At 39.7% G+C, this 18,207-nt stretch overlaps 2 protein-coding genes across 4 annotated transcripts in view; both read left to right on the top strand.

Moving 5' to 3' along the window:
- Positions 1-17,875, top strand: part of LOC115684747 (14-3-3-like protein D) — a 52,899-nt gene extending 35,024 nt beyond the window's left edge. For both annotated transcript variants that reach the window (XM_056315560.1, XM_030609609.2), the window contains exons 2-8: positions 13,654-13,733; positions 14,088-14,394; positions 14,491-14,578; positions 15,421-15,530; positions 15,608-15,756; positions 17,443-17,501; positions 17,584-17,875. In XM_056315560.1, the coding sequence (XP_056171535.1) occupies positions 13,661-13,733; positions 14,088-14,394; positions 14,491-14,578; positions 15,421-15,530; positions 15,608-15,756; positions 17,443-17,501; positions 17,584-17,586 (789 nt within the window). In that variant the 5' untranslated portion in view covers positions 13,654-13,660 and the 3' untranslated portion in view covers positions 17,587-17,875. The remainder of the gene's footprint in view (positions 1-13,653; positions 13,734-14,087; positions 14,395-14,490; positions 14,579-15,420; positions 15,531-15,607; positions 15,757-17,442; positions 17,502-17,583) is intronic.
- Positions 806-10,222, top strand: LOC115684745 (putative lipase C4A8.10). Of its 2 annotated transcripts, XM_030609606.2 has the most exons (11): positions 810-1,258; positions 3,186-3,327; positions 4,993-5,060; positions 5,694-5,764; positions 6,945-7,205; positions 8,647-8,810; positions 8,904-8,959; positions 9,057-9,109; positions 9,604-9,772; positions 9,877-9,974; positions 10,058-10,222. In XM_030609606.2, the coding sequence occupies exons 1-11, from the start codon at positions 1,060-1,062 to the stop codon at positions 10,160-10,162; spliced, it is 1,386 nt and encodes a 461-aa protein (XP_030465466.2). In that variant the 5' UTR covers positions 810-1,059; the 3' UTR covers positions 10,163-10,222. The 2 variants fall into 2 exon arrangements, with proteins under 2 accessions (XP_056171524.1, XP_030465466.2); XM_056315549.1 differs by lacking the exon at positions 6,945-7,205 and having other exon boundaries at positions 806-1,258.
- Positions 17,876-18,207: the final 332 nt, after the last annotated feature.

The raw sequence follows: 18,207 nt of genomic DNA, 5'->3' as shown, positions 1-18,207 counted from the left end.
ATGAACATAGAACAAGAAAACGAAGAAGATGACTTGTGTAAAAGATCAGTTCCGTCGAATTGAAAAAAAGAATTCAAAACCCATTTTTAAGTAAACGCCCCCAAAGAACACGACTTTTCTCAACTCGCTCTCCTCCTCCATACTGGTTTTTTCCGTTCGGAGTCAGCGTGCTGTCCTGGGTTTCTTGTGGGGATATTGGTAGGATAAGAGATGTCGTCCACGACCCAGTCGGAGCTCTCGGATTTCGGTAGGCTCGCCGGGCCGAACCTGTCTAGGTTGCCGGAGAAACCCGCCATCAACTTCTCCGAGACGTTCAGCTCACTCTCGGTGGGAGAGAGACATCATGACGAAGAGTGAAAGAAGGAGGGCAGTAACGGCGTTAATGGAGCAGGGAGATGGGGGAGTCAGAGATTTTTCAGAAATCTGACTGGTGGGCCTGGCTCGCCACGTGTCGACCTATGAATGGTTTGCTGTATTGCTTACGTGGAGTATTAAACTCACCTAATATTTTCTCGGGAGCTGCTGCTACTTTCTCGTTCTTTTTTTGTCGCTTACTTCGCACGGGCGTCCTCACGCAGTCCTCGCCTTACCACGGAAGCCAAAATCTATCAACTTCCTTCCCTCGCAGCTCACAAGCAATCGGAAAAGCAAAACAGCTCAGCTTTTGGCCTTTGTGCAGGCGGCAATCCCGATTCTGCACCCCGAATTCGCCAAGCAATTCCAAAAACCTTTGGTGGGTACGCGCAAGCGCAAGCGGGGCGTGGGGGGTGGCACCAGCAGTTTCTTGGGAACCCCCACATCACCACCACCACCACCACCCCCCAATGCCGCCTGCACTGCACGGCGAGAAGACCGAGAAGCGTGGGCCGTCCGCGTCGTCGCCGTCCTCCTCTGATCCGAGAGGATAAGCAAGATTCATGGCGATTGGCTGAACACCCACGAAAGTTGCGCCGCCCATTCCCATCTCTCTCTGTCTCTCTCTGTCCGACCCTCTTTTCCCGTGCTTTGTTTGCTTCGACCCATCTGGAGCTTTTCTTGGGCTTTTCTTGTCTATAAAGAATGGCTGCAGCTCCTTTCGTTCACGCGCAGTGCGGTTGCTCGCCGAGGCTCGGTGGCGGTTTCAGGAACGGCAAGCACGGATCTGTCGGTTCTACCTCGTACCCTTGTTCATCTACTGCGCCGTGTCCTTCATCTTCTTCTCCGCCGCCGCCGTCGTCGTCGTCGTCTTCCTCCTCCTCCTCCTCTTCTTCTTCGATCGGTGAGTCCTGTTTCGAGCCTCTTTTCGATATGGGGTTATGCTCTTTTTGCTTTAGCAATTCTGGGTCTTGCTCATTAGGTGCTTGAGATGTTGCCCGTGATGATTTTGGTCCTTAGATAGGGAGGCTGTCGAACAAAGACGGAGGTGCTCGGTGGTGTGTATGATTTGATTATCTGGGGTGGTTAGGATGAGAAGTGATGAAAATGAGGATAACATAGAGCTCGAGTGCCACCAATAGTGTTGGGAATGAAGTTGGATGATACGGTTTAGGTGTTTTTGGCGAATATATGTGTGGCTAGCTTCTAAATAATGTCTTAAATGCAGCAAATCTGAGGGGGGTGATGATGTTATTTGCTTTTGTCCAAATAATGGTGTGTCTGCAGAAGGTACAGACTAAATGGATGACAAGAAGTGATGATCATATCCAACACTTGTCTATAGATCTGTGAATTAGTTGCTATGGCAGGCAACTGCTTTTGGACTGTTGTTTTGCCACAAGTACGGATCTCTTCTAAGCATAGCTGAGCTTCAACTATGCATATTTTATGACACTTAAAAACAAAAAACACACTTGTCCAAGAACTATTATATCATGTACATTTAAGACAGAAGATGTTTTCATATAGAGATCAGAAGCATCCAATTAAGCAATTATATCAAAGCATCATCAATGGTCCAGTCTACCGACTAATCTGGTGCTCATAGTCGATAGTGTGGCCACGCTTAATGCCCCATAGCAAGGCCTACCAAGAGTCCCTCACTTGGTAATAATAATTAGTTGCAACGGTCCATTGATGCTTTGTCTCTAAATGAAAAAAACTGAAGTAGCTGGACCATTGATGCATGCATGTATAAGTGTAACTTTAAGAAAACTATTATAGACATTTGATGAGCTAAAGACCTCTTTTTAACTGCCATCCTTCTACACTGTGGTGTGGAGAATTGTATCACTTGTAAGCATGCCTATCAGATAAAACTCTATCAACTTACTTTGTGGACTAATTGATAAGATTTTAGGATGTGATGCTAACTCTTTTGTACCTGTATACTGGTATCAATCAATCCAGCTTTACAACTCTTTCTTCTAAAATATTTAACAATTCTGTTGAAATTTAAAAACTCGTAGCAGTGCAAGAGCTTGTAAATAAAAAAATGCTGAGAAAACGGAACAAAGCTGAACTCGTTGGCGATAGAATTATTGAGGATATATTTTGAAGGGGCCTATGTGGATCAGTTTTAATTGGATATGTAAGGAAACGGTGCTTATGGAAGCCTTTATGATCATCTGGACATGTAGTGAGTTAAAAATACTCTTTAAGCATTTCAATTAATCAAAACGACCCACTTTAGTCTCCTGGGGTTCATGACTTGTAACTTGTTGCCTTTTTACTAATCCGCACAGATAAGTAACTAATTTAGGAAATTGGATGAACTGTAAAGAAGATCATTTCATTAAATTCTTTAACTGAACTGGACTACATCTTAAAGTTTTGCATGGCAGAAGAAAGAGCAACTCTGAACCAGCTTAGCGCTGAATCTTCTGAAACTAATTGTAATAATGTCCTTCTAGAGAAGGAAAACCAAAATCTGTGCCACTTCAAGAAGATATCGAGGCAGTAATCTTAGGTATCTAATTTGTTGGGTCATTTGCGTGTTCTATGGTAATATCACTAGATGCATGAATGTTCACTCTTTGTTTTTTTTTTTTTTTGGGCCAAGCCTTCGATGTTTTTTAGCCAATTTTAACTGTAATAGATTACTATGCTAGCAATAGAATGAGTGAAAAACTCGTAATTGCAAGTGAGCGACTGTGTGAGCTCTATCATTTGACCAGTGCATGTTAAATGAGCATTTTTCCCCAATATAGTATCTGGTTAAGAAACTGCATTTTGATTGAGGACTGAAATTGTTAGCTGCATTTTTACAGGAATAAGTAACAACAGAAACTACCACGGTTTTAGGGCTCAAGCTATGAGCACTACTACTCGAGGAACATCCCCTCAGGGAACTACGACTCTAAAAAATGAACCAGACCATCTGCTTGTTCTGGTACATGGCATCCAAGGAAGGTATTCCTACTTTAACAGCTATTAAGCAGTAGGATCTGTTATTATCTGCTCAAGGGATTATAATGAAGTAGACTACCCTAATTATTTTGCTGTACCTGTCCTAGGAAAGAAAGTGTATGGTGGTAGACACATGACCATGATAAAGAGTTCTCATCCTAGGTGTTCTCAAGGGCTTCTTTGTCTATCTTATATTTTCTATTGATGTTTATGATAAAATTTGTCCATTGCATTGTATTTAGTGCCAGATCCATGCGAGAATCCTTGGCATCAGTTGGGTCTTATCTATCTTTAAAACAATTTTAAACTGAGACAGGCATATCGACAATTCAGGTGTATTTGCAATAGCATCTGTTCGTTTGCTTCAATTAGTCTGGACATGCAGTTAAAGTCTATCTTAAAGCATCTCTTGTTCATACACTGGTGACTCCAAACAAAATCCCCAAAGTAAATTAATAAAAAGGAAATCTCGTGTGTGGCATCTTGGTAAGACAATCCAAGCAGAATATAATATAATAGTGTAAGCTGCTCGCAGGTGCAATAAATGACATAACATTGACCTCTTTAGCTCCTTTTTTTTTGTTTAGGGGGGGGGGGGGTGTTATGTACATACGGTGATTGGCACCACTGTGTCTCTGTGCATGCTGTTTCCTAAAAAGGTGAATATTTTCATCCATAAATGAGCAATGCAGTGGAACTACATCCTATTACAAGCATAAGATTACGACAACAATATCACATGATGATATTAACAGACCTGTGTAATTCTCTATGAAAAGCGAACATAATCCTCTTAGAAAAACCAGACATTGCTAAGCGTCAATATTTTACATAAATATAAACATGCAGAAGCTTAACCTGAACATCTGACAACTGATGAAAATGGAGAGTCATTTCTATTCTCCAAATATGATGAAAGCTTTGCCCTTGAAGTAGGTTATAGCCCAATGCAGTATCTGAGTCCCAATCTCCCTGTTGCCAGGGGAACTGACATATAGATGTCACTTTGTTCCGTGCAACATTGGTCAAGTAACATTGGAAAAATAGATGATTTCTGGTTTCTATGAAACAATTGTATTGTAAACGATACTGAGTAAGAAACAATGGAAAGTTCCACTGTTATAAAAATGGTCATGTTAATGAGTGCCCAGGAACACTTGTAGACTTACTTTACAAGGAAAAAATCAATTTCCGAAGTTTTGATTATACATAACATGAGATTAGTGTATTGGGAATTGAAAATGTTCCTTAATTGGTTGCTTAAGTGCCCCTAGGGCACTCATTACTAAAATCCTCATAATATTTCTCCACTCTTTCTTCCGCGAGTACTGTTGGTTACATTGTCCATCTGTATATAACCTGTAGTGTTGGTTTGAGGTATAGATCCTTCTATTAGGTGGATCTCTTGGTCTTGATTGGAATTTTTACCTAAAAGTTGTGCAATGATAACCAGTATGAGTAGGCTATATTAGCAGCCTTTTGCTTCTATATTTCTTAATGAGAAAATTGACTGTATAGAATTAACTTGCGTGGTTCGGATTCAGGAATATGTTGAAGTCAATAAATGCCATTGGAATTGTCTTGATTTGTGATAGAGGCAACGATTTTAATTGTTCTAGGCTTGTATCCAGAAAATAACAAATATAACTGATTCTTAAAGTGTTGCAGCCCAAGTGACTGGCTATATGTAGAAGCAGAACTTAAAAGGCGCTTGGGAAGAAACTTCCTCATATATGGTATGTTCAGTGCCACTATTTTAATTTCTTTGCCAAATGGAAATGCCATCTTTGGGTATCTCAATTTGTAGAAGTAGGGTTGCCTGTCGTGATTGATTAGCATTCTCAAAGCGAGTAGTACTCAGGTGGGATGTGTTACTGTTATTAGACTTGTTTGGTTAAGCTTTTTGAAGATGTAAAATCAGGTGATGTCTTGATTTCTAGTGCTTTTTGTATTTCGAGATCAAGAAATGGACCATGATTGCTATGAGCTTCACATAGATAATTACGTTTTCTAACTAATTTAAAGAGATGAGTTTGGAATTCTTGAAAAGGGCTCTGACATCGATCCTTGGAAGTCGAAACAAGTAAATGGAGTTGAGGCTTGTCACTTCTAAGTGAGATTACTTCAGCATTTTCTTTTTATCAGTAAGATTATTTCAGCATTAGAGTATATCAAAGCTCTCTTAAATGATTACTTGACTCAAACTTCACACAATCAATTTCCTAAATTTGTGGCTCATTCTTCTAGGTAGGAGTAGGTCTTTGTACCAATATTTAATCTCTCGGATTTATGCTTATTTTTCTGTCATGGCATTGGAACTGTGATTTCTCCCACATTCTGAAACATTTGCATCTGCTCCCTAATTGCAGCAAGTTCGACTAACGCTTACGCTAAAACATTTGATGGTATTGATGGAGCAGGAAGACGACTAGCCGATGAAGTGAGTTCTCATTCTTCTCCCATTAGTGTTGTTTTTTTAATTCATTTTCTTTGTGCTTGCTTACCTTCAGTTCTCCCTGCTATACCTAATGTTTCGCTCGCTAGATGCAACATGGATGACATTATGGCTGCTAGTTACATACCCATGCAACAGTCCCACACTGAAATGTGCATCACCCGCCCACATGCACACACACATACACTAGAGAGAGAGAGAGAGAGAGAGAGAGACAGAGAAGATCTAACATCCTCATAATTTGAGAGTGCTCTAGTTTTTCCCGAGAGTGCTTATACTCTCTATTCCTCTATGCTTTGTGGTCCAGGTTAAGATAATAATGCTCCTAAATCATTCTTTCAGTTATTTTACTTTATCTTGGGAAAGTACCATAAACATGTCTCACTTTTGACCTAATGATCAATTACATACCTCTACATTTGCCAATACCATTCACATACCTCTAAATAAAATTCTGCATTAAAAAGACCAAATTACCCCTCGTTGCAAACTTATCTTAACATCTTGAATTTTTTTTTTTTTTTTTTTTTTTTTTTTTTTTTTTTTTTTTTTTTTTTTTTTTTTTTTTTTTTTTTTTTTTTTTTTTTTTTTATATAAATTTTTTTTTTAATAAAAAAAAAAAAAAAAAAAAAAAATAGGGGGGGGGGGGGGGGGGTGTATAAAAAAAAAATTAGTTATTTTTTTTTTATTTTTAAAAAAAGGGGGGGTTGGTGAGTTTTGGGGGGGGGGGGGGGGGGGTTTTTTTTAAAAATTTCCTTTTTTTTTTAAATGTGGGGGGGGGGGGGGGGGGGTGGGGGGGGGGGGGGGGGGGGGGGGGGTGTTCAATTGGCTGACAGTGAAAAGCAATTCTTCTTTCATAATTATGGTTAGTACTGATGCAGCATCTGTTTTAGACAATGTAGTGGTAATGAGTTAGCCTTACAATATGATGAGGTCCAGCATGTTCTTTTTTGTCCTTTCTGGCTACAATGGCTTCTAATTGATGTATCTGCCGTGATATGGAGATGTTACATTACAATGTGTTTATTAGCCTGTTGTTTAGGTAAAAAGCAATAAGGGGTTTAAACACAAGAAGTGGAACCTTCTGTTTAAAGTTTGTGTAGCCTATGGGTCTACGCTGAGTTAACCCAAACACATTGTGTACTAACAATCTGATTTAAAGTAGGTCACGCAAGTAGTTCAAAAGACAGACGGTCTGAAGAAGATATCCTTTTTAGCTCATTCCCTTGGTGGATTGTTTGCAAGATATGCTGTAGCTGTGCTATACTCTGCAAGTGCTTCGCTTACAGACCAATCAGAGGATTATAGTTCTACATCTTCAAATTTGGAGAAATCCTCATCCAAGCAAGGTTTGATTGCTGGATTGGAACCAATCAATTTCATCACTTTGGCGACTCCTCATCTGGGGGTGAGAGGGAGGAGACAGGTCAGTTCTAAAGTTTGATGGTCGATTGTTTAGTCGTTTTTCTTTATATGTCATTCTTATTCTTTTTCATCTTCAAAAACAAAATGGTGGGAAAAATATGGCATTTGAATTTTGCCCCTTTTGTACTTGGACACCTAAATTTACAACGTGAGCCAAAATCTGTATTCTTTTGATAGACCTTTTAACCTCGTATCAATTTGGTGGTTATTACGTAAATTGATCGCTTTGACTTTTTCGATGATTGTTTCATCTCTTCTAGTCATTTAAAAATTATTTTGCAAGTTCAACGCCGCACTTACTCACTGAAGTATTTTTATGTGTTTACGATCCTCTGCTTTGTTTCTTTGCTCATCACTCTTCCTTGAGTCTCATTTCTATTCAGCCACCTCCAGAGTGTCCACTACAGTTTGAAATTAATCCTTTACACTGTACACGTGTAAGTACTCTGTGACTTGCACATTTGCATTTCCTTCCTTTAGAATTTGTTCTGAAAAATCTTATCCTGAACCTAAACCAAATACGAATGAGCTTAAGACAAGACTGAACAGATAACAGACTGGGTTGGTATCAAACCACGAAATGTTGAGCACACAGACATAAGAAGTTCAACTTTAACATCAGATTATGCATCCTTTGATATCAAGAAAGAAACTACTGGAAAGAATAATCTCTCCATAACCATAACGAATAAGAAATGACAAGATTTAGGGGTATTTTCAGATTGGTTATGTTTGATTTAGAGTGTTTTAACTCCACAGCAAACCAGACCAAACTTGTCTAAATGAAAAATTTTCAAACCAAAACCAAATCGAATCATCATAACGGTTGAAGTCTTTTCCCAGACCATTACATTGATTTATTAGGTTTATCTTGAAGAAGTCGCAACGAATCTGACCAGGAGTATGCTAAGATTAAATGGTTCAGAATGCAATATTACCCACACCCACCCTTCATAATCTTTATCAGGTGGGGAAGATGTGACGATTGAGTGTCTAAACCTGCAAATGTTCATCAATCTAGGCTTGACAATCTACCTGTTCTTACGTGAATGTCCAGATTAAACTAGTGAGATATGTTGAGATATGTTCATTAAATGCACCTTATTTTATTTACATTTTTTACTAGATATTTCCTCCCTAATATGTGCTTTCTTGTTATACGGCTATCAAGTAGGATATATTAGAAGAATGTGCTACTTAATGTCGAAGGATTAGTGTTCTAGAAGTATGAACTTCTTTCATGATGATTTAACTTTGTGGGATGAAAACTTACATGTGTCCATGGGATGTGTCTACGCTCTTCCAGGGTCTCTCACTTCCTTAGAGCTTCTTGCCGCTTGTTAATTTAGATGTTGAACATGCTCAGGTGAAAATGATATAACTCCTTTTGTTGTCTTGATAAGCTAGATCTCCAATTCATGCCTTAATTTTGAATTTTTCAGCTTCCTTTCCTCCTAGGAGTCCGCTTCTTGGAAAAACTTGCTGCACCAATGGCTCCATTTGTAGCTGGCCGAACTGGAGCCCAATTATTCCTAACAGATGGCAAACCTAATAAACCTCCTCTTCTATTGAGAATGGCGTCTGATTGTGAAGATGGAAAATTTCTGTGAGTGAAGAATGCTTAAAATTAGCATAGATCAATCAATTTATCCTTACAGTATTACTGATGATTGACTTGTAATGGTGTACGGCTTTGCAGATCTGCTCTTGGTGCATTTAGATGTCGAATTCTTTACGCTAATGTCTCGTACGACCGTATCCTCTGCTTTCAATGATTATGGTGTTTTTGTATTTGATTTTTGGCTCCTTGGTTCTTCCTTTCTCCTCCAAGTGAATTTCTTAGCATACGCAGACATGGTGGGCTGGCGCACATCCTCTATAAGGAGGGAAAAAGAACTTGTAAAGGTGAGCAACATGATCCTATATATTGCAGCATTAAATGCACCCAACCATTATAGAGAAAAAATTTGGACGAGTTTTAAGTTTGATGTGCTTGTGACTTGTATATACGTTATTCACCGACTCCGGATATCTCTGTCACTTCCTCAGTAGCTGGGGCTTGACTATGAGCTGTAGTATTTTTTATTACTTCTTTCTAGTCTTTTTTTGACTTGACTGCTTTTTGTTTGATCCTTTTAAGGGAGAAAATCCCCAAAAAGTGAGTCAGGGTGCTGGGGTGGTGTCTCTCTTTATAACGTGGATATAGAGATGAAGTAACTTTTGCCTCAAAAGAGTACAAAACCACTACAAGTATAATTAGAGTACTCATAATGCTTTCCTTTTCTAAGTGGGTGGAACAGTTGTGTTTTCAAGATGATATTATCTGAGCATTATGATAAGTGAAAAATATCTATACCAGAAAAACATTGTGTTAATATGCGACTACTCTATTCTTGTAGCCTCCTCGTCGTTCTTTGGATGGCTACAAACATGTAGTAGATGTTGAGTATTGTCCACCCATATCCTCAGACGGCCCACATTTTCCTCGAGAAGCTGCAAGAGCCAAGGAGGCAGCACAGAATGAACCTAGCATAAAAAATACGGTCAAGTACCATGAAATCATGGAAGGTAACAATCTACTTCAGTTGAAACCGATGTTCTCCATCAGCGTTCATTAGAATCTGCGTTCAACACTGTGTACCAGTGGAGTCACAGTTTTCAAATAATTGCAGAGGAAATGATACAAGGCTTACAACAGTTGGGATGGAAAAAAGTCGATGTCAGTTTTCACTCGGCATTCTGGCCCTTCCTGGCCCATAATAACATGCATGTAATCTTCTCTAGTTACCTACTCTTACTGCTAGTGATTTTCTCCTACGACTGGACTCTTGATATGATTTTGGTAATGGGCAGGTGAAATATGAATGGCTTCATAATGCTGGTGCTGGAGTGGTTGCTCATGTTGCTGACAGCCTAAAACAGCAAGAGTCCTCCACAATAATAGCTGCAAGCTTATAGCATTTTTAATGTCTCCGTGTACATTAATATCGTGAATAAATGGTAAATACTTTTGGTCCACTGTGCTGGTGCTTTAGTTTGCCATTCGTAAAGTTCCCCTTTTCCTATTTGTGACTGCGCTTGTGACTGCAATCCTTGCCGGCAACGGCACTCCTTAGATGTACCTTCGGGCGTTTGTCATCAAAAACAAAATGTAGAAAATTTCTTTCAGTGGTAGATCCGAGGTTTACATGAAACTTGGATGATGTTATTTCTCGCTCGTCTTGAGCATGCATCTTTTGAAATTCGCACAGCCTCTCCGAAGGTAACTTCCTCATGGTAACTTGGTATCCGTCGATTACCGGCATTTAGTTCAAGAAACGGCCCTGTTTATGCCTAACATCTAGAGCTGCTTTCACATATACTGTTTTTGCTCTGTACCTGGATACGCTGACCTTGTCCCACAAGTGGTCACGCTAGGCAACATTATTCTGATGCCCCATCTCTTTCAGCCTTGTCTTTTCATTTTTGGAAGCCATTTTGAGGGAATATCGCTGTGATACACCTCATTCGACGCTCATAATGAAGCCGTCGATGGCGCGCAAAGTTTCTTAGCGAAATGAATGTCAACCGGTTGTGCAAATCTGGCTTGGAAAAGGAAGAAAAGAGGAGAGTTTGTCTGCCCAATTTGACCCATGAACTGTTTGTCCAAAGAATCCCTTGTATGATTAGATAGCTTCATTCTAATTACTTCAAATTGACAATGCAATCTTCACAAGCGCCGTGGAAGAACATAAGATGAGAAAATTGTCTAAAAAGTCCTAAACTTATTGCATTTTGGCCAATTTAGTCATAAATTTTTCAATTTTGCCAATTGAGTGTTTAACCTTCTTATGTTTTGTTAATTGAGTCTATTCTGCTAATTTTAGTCGGAAATCATTAACGTGGACGCCGACCGTCCTATATGGCACAACGGACGATGAAGTGTACAAATTTTATAATTGTTTTTCAAAATTCTGAATTTTTTTATTTTTTTCTTTCTTTCTTTCTTTTCTTTTTTTTCCTTCAAAACTTGGTAAGGGTCGGCTGGCCCTCGCCTGTGACTAGCGAGGGTCGATCAAATTTGTCAGGAAAAAAAAAGGAAAAGAAAGAAAGAAAAATAAAAATATAAAGAAATAAAAAATTATAAATTATAAATAAAGAAAAGAAAAATATCAACAATTTTATTTATTTTTTTAAATTATAAAAAACTATCTATGTCAGCGCCGGTCATCTTACATGACACTACTGGTGTCCATATCATTGATTTCCGTTTAAAATTAGCCGGATGATCTCAATTGACAAAACTTAAAAAGTTTTAGGACTCTATTGATAAAATTAAAAGATTTATGAATGAACTGATCAAAATATACTAGATCTAAGATTTTTTGGACGGTTTTTCCAACGTAAGATACAAGGGGCAGATGATGGCGAATCCATCTTTTTAATGGTTGCTTAAGCACAATTTCTCAGATGGGGAATACGATGATGTGGTCTGTCTACTCTTCTTTTGGTATAAAAAAAGTATATTTTCTGGGGCATCTTCTGTAAAGGGTTTGACGACACCATAAGTACTTGGAAAATAAAACAAATGAAAGGACCACTTTTCAAAAGTTGTAGGCCACCTAAATAAATGGTCAGCCCCTAAAAAATTCTTGTCACTTTGATTAGGAATCCACATACAGGTAGAGACTTATACACATTTTTGTAACTTAGATGATTACTGTTATTATTATATTGGTTGTTGTCATAATCATTGTTAAGACTGGAAAATTTGCATTACATATGTCCCATACATTCCAAGGTATGCTTTGAAAGTGTGTCCATGACATTGCACTGGTGCCATTGTCTGGAATTTTCAGTCGACTTCATCGTACTAGGTGATTTTAATCAGTGTCATCCATGTAATTTTCTTTTACGGCTCGGTGAACGCGATTTCATGTTCGCCTTAATGGTTGTGCTTCATAATGTCGGGTCCATACATTGATATGCCCGATTTTGTGAAATAGCTACTAGAAAATGTGGATAGAACCGTTATCTTCATAATCTCCATCCCCTAGCTTAATTTACTAGAGATGGCAATAGGTCGGCCACTACCATGATCGTCGCTGGTGTTGCGGTGATCAATGCTACGAAAATCAAAGGGATCAAGGCCAACAGAAAACAAAGAAAGAGGCTAAGGAATCGCGGTGGTGGTGGTGGCTCGGGGAGATTAAGGCATCGTGGTTGTGTTATTTGGGGAGTGCAACCACCGCAAATGGTTGCTCGAAAATGGGATTGCGAGCGGTCTCAAATTTATAGGTTTGGGACCGTGACAAAGAGAGGGGAAAGGGGGATCCCAGGCAACCTCGATATAGTCGCTTGAGAGCCGCAACCACCGAAAAGGGGGTTGCCTACGAGTGGCGACCATCAGGTGGTGGTGATGTTGCGCCGTCATGGGCGTTGATAGCCAAAATTTGCTAAAAAGTATTAACAAAGATAATAATTTAAATTTGGATACTCATTATATTTTTATGGACAAATATTTAATTTGCCCATACTTCATTTACTATTCTCATAATTCAATTCTTTTAAATAAAATCGATGAATATATTAACGGCACTTGTTTTTTTAATCATTTTCGGAAATTATATTGTTCAGTGATATTCATCAAAATTCGAGCAATTGTTTCTTTTTTAATAGTATACCATTATTAGTATTTCTGTGAATTGCTTCTCTCCCAATTTCCATACTTTTTGATTTGTCTACAGCAATTAAAATAAAACAAAGAAGAGCCATTTCCCACACAACTTATGTGCATTGCAAATACTAACAAATTATAATCATCATTATATTCATATGCTTATTTGAGTAAATGACTGCACCTCCAACTTTTTTTTGAAATTTTTCCTTTTTTGGGGTACTTTTTACCGGTTAGTCCCATGGAAAGACTTTACTGTAAAATTAAAAAGAGGACTGACCCAAAAAGGTTTCCCCAGATATAAAAAGAAAGAAAGAAAAAGGAAAAGAAAAGTGAAAAGTGAAAAGCTTGGGGTCAAGACAAAATGGACAGCAGCAGCAATCAAAGACATTACAGAAACCAGGAAAAAAGAAAAAAAAAAAGCCCCTTGAAATTGGAGAGCTCTCTCTCTCTCAAAACCACGCGCTCAACTGCTGCGTGTACCGCACGCGCCGTCGCCTCGGCGAAACCGGAGGAGATCGGTCGGCCAGAAGACCGGCGTGGTGCCACGCGCGGCAGTCCGCGCGTGGGGAGGAACACGATTCCCCCGCTTCCGCCCCTAGAGAGAGACCAACCCGCACCCACGCACGCTCGTCCCCCGCGTCTTCCACCTTCCTTCCTCCCTCCCTCCTTCCTCACCAGCCAGTCGTCTCGCGACAAGAAGACGCGGACCCATCTGGAGGGTTAGAGAGAGACAGACATCGTTGCTTACTTCTCAGTGAGGTTCCACAGAGAGAGAGAGAGAGCGAAGCTTGGAGGAAATGGCGTCGACCAAGGAGAGAGACGGCTACGTCTACGTCGCCAAGCTAGCGGAGCAAGCCGAGCGCTACGACGGTTCGTCTTCCCCCCCTTTCCCTCTGGATCGATCTTTCTTGGGTCTCTTGCGGTTCTTGACGTCTAAACTCCATCTGGGTCTTCGCTGCGCTTGTCAAATTTGGATCTTTGAGTGTCTGGGGTAACTCTGCATCTGATCCTCAGTGTTGTTCTCGACTTGGGTATCTTTGTTTTTCTTCCTTTTTTTCTGATGTGTGGGATTCGGAAGGGTGAGCGAGGAGGGGGTCGACCGTGTTGGGATTTTTCTGAGTCGGGACATGTGGGGGGTTTTGGTGCTTCTTCATCTGGGTTTTGCCCCGCGTGTGTGTGAGAGATTGATTGGGGAGATTTCTTGGCCGTTTTTGAATGTGGCAGAGATGGTGGAGGCGATGAAGAGTGTGGCGAAGCTGGATGTCGAGCTGACGGTGGAAGAGAGGAACCTGCTGTCCGTCGGTTACAAGAACGTGATCGGCGCGCGGAGAGCGTCGTGGAGGATCCTCTCTTCCATCGAGCAGAAGGAGGACTCGAAGGGGAACGAGCATAATGTGAGGAAGATCAAGGAGTACAGGCAGAAGGTCGAGGCCGAGCTGTCGAATATCTGTGGGGACGTGATGAAGGTGATCGATGAGCATTTGATTCCTTCGTGTGCTGGCGGAGAATCGACCGTGTTTTTTTATAAAATGTGAGCGGCTTTTTTTAGATTGGATGTTTCGGATTTTTGTGTTGCTTATTGCGGTTGTTGAGGATTTGAGGAGTTTGAGGGCGTGATATCTTGCAGGAAAGGAGATTACTATCGGTATTTGGCAGAGTTTAAGGCTGGTGATGACAGGAAGGAGGCAGCTGATCAGTCTATGAAAGCATATGAGGTGCTCTTCTTATCATAATAATTGCTTTAGAAATTGTAAAAAATTTGTTGTGTTTGGTTTAGTTGAATGAGTACGTAGATGTGGGTAATAGGTATAGATGACTGAACTATATCTAAAATGAGAGCAAAAAGATCCTCAAGTGTAATCTAGTTGCATGAGCTTGGCCCCTTATCCGTCTTCCTGTGGTTTAGTTACGGCAGCTTTATTGATAAAAGAAGGGATTGCGATACCATTCACTGAGGGTAGATTCACAATGCTTTGAATCTTCTTGCAGATTCTATTTCTAGCATTGGGAAAAGGTATAATCTGATGTTATCCTCCTCTTGAAATTGATATACTTCACATTAATGATGGAAGTATTTATAGTTAATTATTGCAGTTAGAGTCTTTTGGGACTAACGCTTTGCTTGCTTCCTGTGTCATTGTGTTTCTGGTAATGTTTCATTAAGTGTAAGTCAAAATAGAGAAATGTGAGAATGTCAATTAGAAGTGATAGTTCTATACTTGTTGTCGTTTAGTTTAGAATAATGACCACATCTTGTGAGGAAAAAGCATCTTTTGGAAAAAAATCCAAGTGTTAAATAACTGAAAAACATCACCTTGGCAAGAAAAGGTCCTCATGAAGGCTTGCCAAACTAATGTTTTTCTTGAAAAATATAGAAGTACGGTCTTTGTATATTTCCAACAGGTCTTTTGGATTCTGGAGTTTGTATGTTGTCTGTCTGTACTCCTCTTAAAGTTTTAGTTTTCCTTTGATCGGGAGTCTGTACTTCTAGTATTGGTTGATTTCCATCTTTCTTGTTTAATGAGTCTGAGCTGCCATGATGCCTTTATTTGTACAGATGGCTTCCACCACAGCAGAGGCTGAACTATCCCCAACACATCCAATCAGATTGGGTTTGGCATTGAACTTTTCTGTCTTCTACTATGAGATCATGAACTCTCCTGAAAGGTATGTGCTGCATTGCTCGTCAATTTCTTTTCGAGCAACCAACATGAGCCTATCTAATGGGATAACTTGTTCGCCAGGGCCTGTCACCTTGCAAAGCAGGCTTTTGATGAAGCGATCTCAGAGTTGGATACTTTGAGTGAGGAATCCTACAAAGACAGCACATTAATTATGCAACTTCTAAGGGATAATCTGACATTATGGACTTCTGACATCCCTGAGGATGGAGGTAAATCAGCTATATCTGCAATTCTAGAATGTCTGTAGATTCTGATTTTTTTTATAGCTTTTATGCAGTTTAACTTTATCATATGCAACCAAATCATTATTTTTTTTCTAATATGTCTTTTGATGGAAATTTTTTTCTAGTTTTACCACTTTGTACCATAGGCTCAAAGTGGTCCGACACTTCCCTGGACCCCGTGCATTGGCAAAGCGTTGTGTACTGGGCTGCCCTTTTTTTACTTGTGTGGTGACCAGAAAATTTTCTGTTTCCTTATTTAGGGCTTTAGCGTAGCAGTTTATCCTGAAAAGCCCCATCTAAAATGTCTCTTTGAAGTCTCCTCTTCCCCCTTCTTTTAAGCTTGTGGTTTGGTGTCTCTATTAGTCCATGCTGCCACTAGGTTTCTTACCTCCTTATCTGCTAAGCGTTCAGTTAAGAAGTTCAAATATTTCTGAAGTCGATAAGAACTTTATATCATTCTAATTTGACATTCTGCTAGATTAAATCTTATCCATCCTTCGATATGGTATGGCAGCAAGCTAGACTATCCATAAGCATCTGAGGTTCTTACTCTGAGGACTATTTAGTTTTCTGAATTTCCTAAGCTTCTCTATGTCATTTACTTTAATTTTCTAATTACATAGCAAAGAACATGTATAAGTAAGTGAAAGGAGTCCATTCTATGGCATGAACTTTCTATGTTCATGTGCGTCAAATCATTACTCGGAATGTCTCCTCTTCCAATCTGTCATATGATTATGATCTGTCCACTATATATGTAATGTTCAACAAGCATTTGGTGTTGTATGCATGGATTGATTGTTGAATTGATATTTCAACTTGACCTCATTGAGGGGGATAAGTCCTTGGTATTGTTTGTGTGGTCGTTTAGTATTCTCGTTAAAGTGGGTTAGTATCACACTTCTGGGTAGTATGGGTACTTGGCTCTTTTGCTTTTGTCTAATTAAACTATGAAGCATGGTCCTTTGCTGTCAAAGCTTGATCCTAGTAGTAGGATTTGAATACAGAGGTATGATTGCAAAAAAGGTGGCCACATGCCTACCACACAGTCTTCCTTTTGTTGATATAGGTTTTAAAGTTGTAAATGGTGGTTGGAGATCTGGATTCAGCTATTCTTAACTAAACACAGGAAATTTGAGTAGCATTTTATATTTGCCATACATCTTGAGTATAAAAAAAAGTATACATAGGCTGTGTTAGATGCATGTCATCTGTTATGTCGGATTCACAATGTTGTTGGAGATGACACATGTCGATATTCAACACAGTTTCTGTTGATGTTTCTTTAACGCAAGTTGTATACCAAGTGAAAGACCATTTGAGTATACACTTCTGTCAAAACTGCATCGCACTATGTCCCATTTTAAAAGCTGTCGTGATGGCTGGTACACACGGAATGTGTTGGTTGCTATGTTTTGGAGTGATAACATCAAATAAATGTCGCATGGTGAATAGTGTGTTTGTCTTATGACCATCCCTCCTGCCAGGGATTTCCATTCTTTGAAGGTTTATAGAGCTCTTTTAGTTGCTCCCTGATTTTATGATGATAATATTCTCATCCTCCGATCTCTGAAAGGGTTAATGCCCTTTTCTACATATATGAAGTTACTTGGAATCCAATTGAGTAATGAGCATGCACTGTTGTTTACATTGTTGCCTTCAATGATACAGCTGAAGACGCCCAGAAGCTTGACAATGCTGCCAAAGCTGCTGGGGGTGAAGATGCAGAGGTGGTTAATTTGCTTATTTAGATAGGGGGTAAATTTATAGGATAAACCTCTTATATTTTGACCTCTGGTTTGTGCATTGCAGTGAGGCAGAGTGTTGCTTGGGAGCTCATAAAGGGAGTCAAATGGTTTGAGGGTGGTGTTTCCTTGTCTGGAGGCATATTGAGAGACTTTTTTCTTTTTTTATTTCCTATACTTTTTTTTTGCTCCATCGACCTCTTTCGCTTGGATATTGCTACTAGCTAATTGTTTGGTGCTTGTTCTGTGCTCCCATCGTTCACGACTGCTCATTAAACCCGATCGAATTATGTCAAGGACGGTCTGCTGTACGATCTAAGTCTGTTTAATTGAGAATGTAGCGTTATTAGATGACTAAATCTCAACGGTTGCACACTTGGATGTTTGTCTTCTCTTCTAATGTCGTGGCCAACTTGCAGATCTATTTGGGGCTGTGATCCCATGTACTTCCCAGATTACCTATAGCCCTCGAGGGTAAGAAACCAGAATCAAATCTGATCTATGTTCTAGTTGACAATGTTGGAATCGACGCAAAATCTCTGTTCGAAGATGATGATTATCTGCTTCCCTAACTCCGCCAATGGTCTTTCATCTTGAAGCAATTCCTCAGGTATCGGAGTTTGCAGATTTAACAAGAGAACACTCCGACAACCCGTTCTCTATAACCTCGTATGATCAGATGACTCTCGCG

The sequence above is a fragment of the Syzygium oleosum genome, unplaced genomic scaffold, assembly GCF_021117445.2.
Source record: "Syzygium oleosum isolate NSW1041296 unplaced genomic scaffold, Sole_v2.1 Sole_v2.01, whole genome shotgun sequence".
Classification (NCBI taxonomy): domain Eukaryota; kingdom Viridiplantae; phylum Streptophyta; class Magnoliopsida; order Myrtales; family Myrtaceae; genus Syzygium; species Syzygium oleosum.
This window is presented reverse-complemented; position numbering and strand designations above follow the sequence as displayed.

Excerpts from the sequence above, each read along its gene's own strand:
- LOC115684745 (XM_030609606.2), top strand. The coding sequence starts at position 1,060 with ATGGCTGCAGCTCCTTTCGTTCACGCGCAGTGCGGTTGCTCGCCGAGG. Across the intron at positions 5,765-6,944 it reads GAAGACGACTAGCCGATGAA|GTCACGCAAGTAGTTCAAAA; the intron begins GTGAGTTCTCAT and ends GATTTAAAGTAG. Across the intron at positions 9,773-9,876 it reads GTACCATGAAATCATGGAAG|AGGAAATGATACAAGGCTTA; the intron begins GTAACAATCTAC and ends AAATAATTGCAG.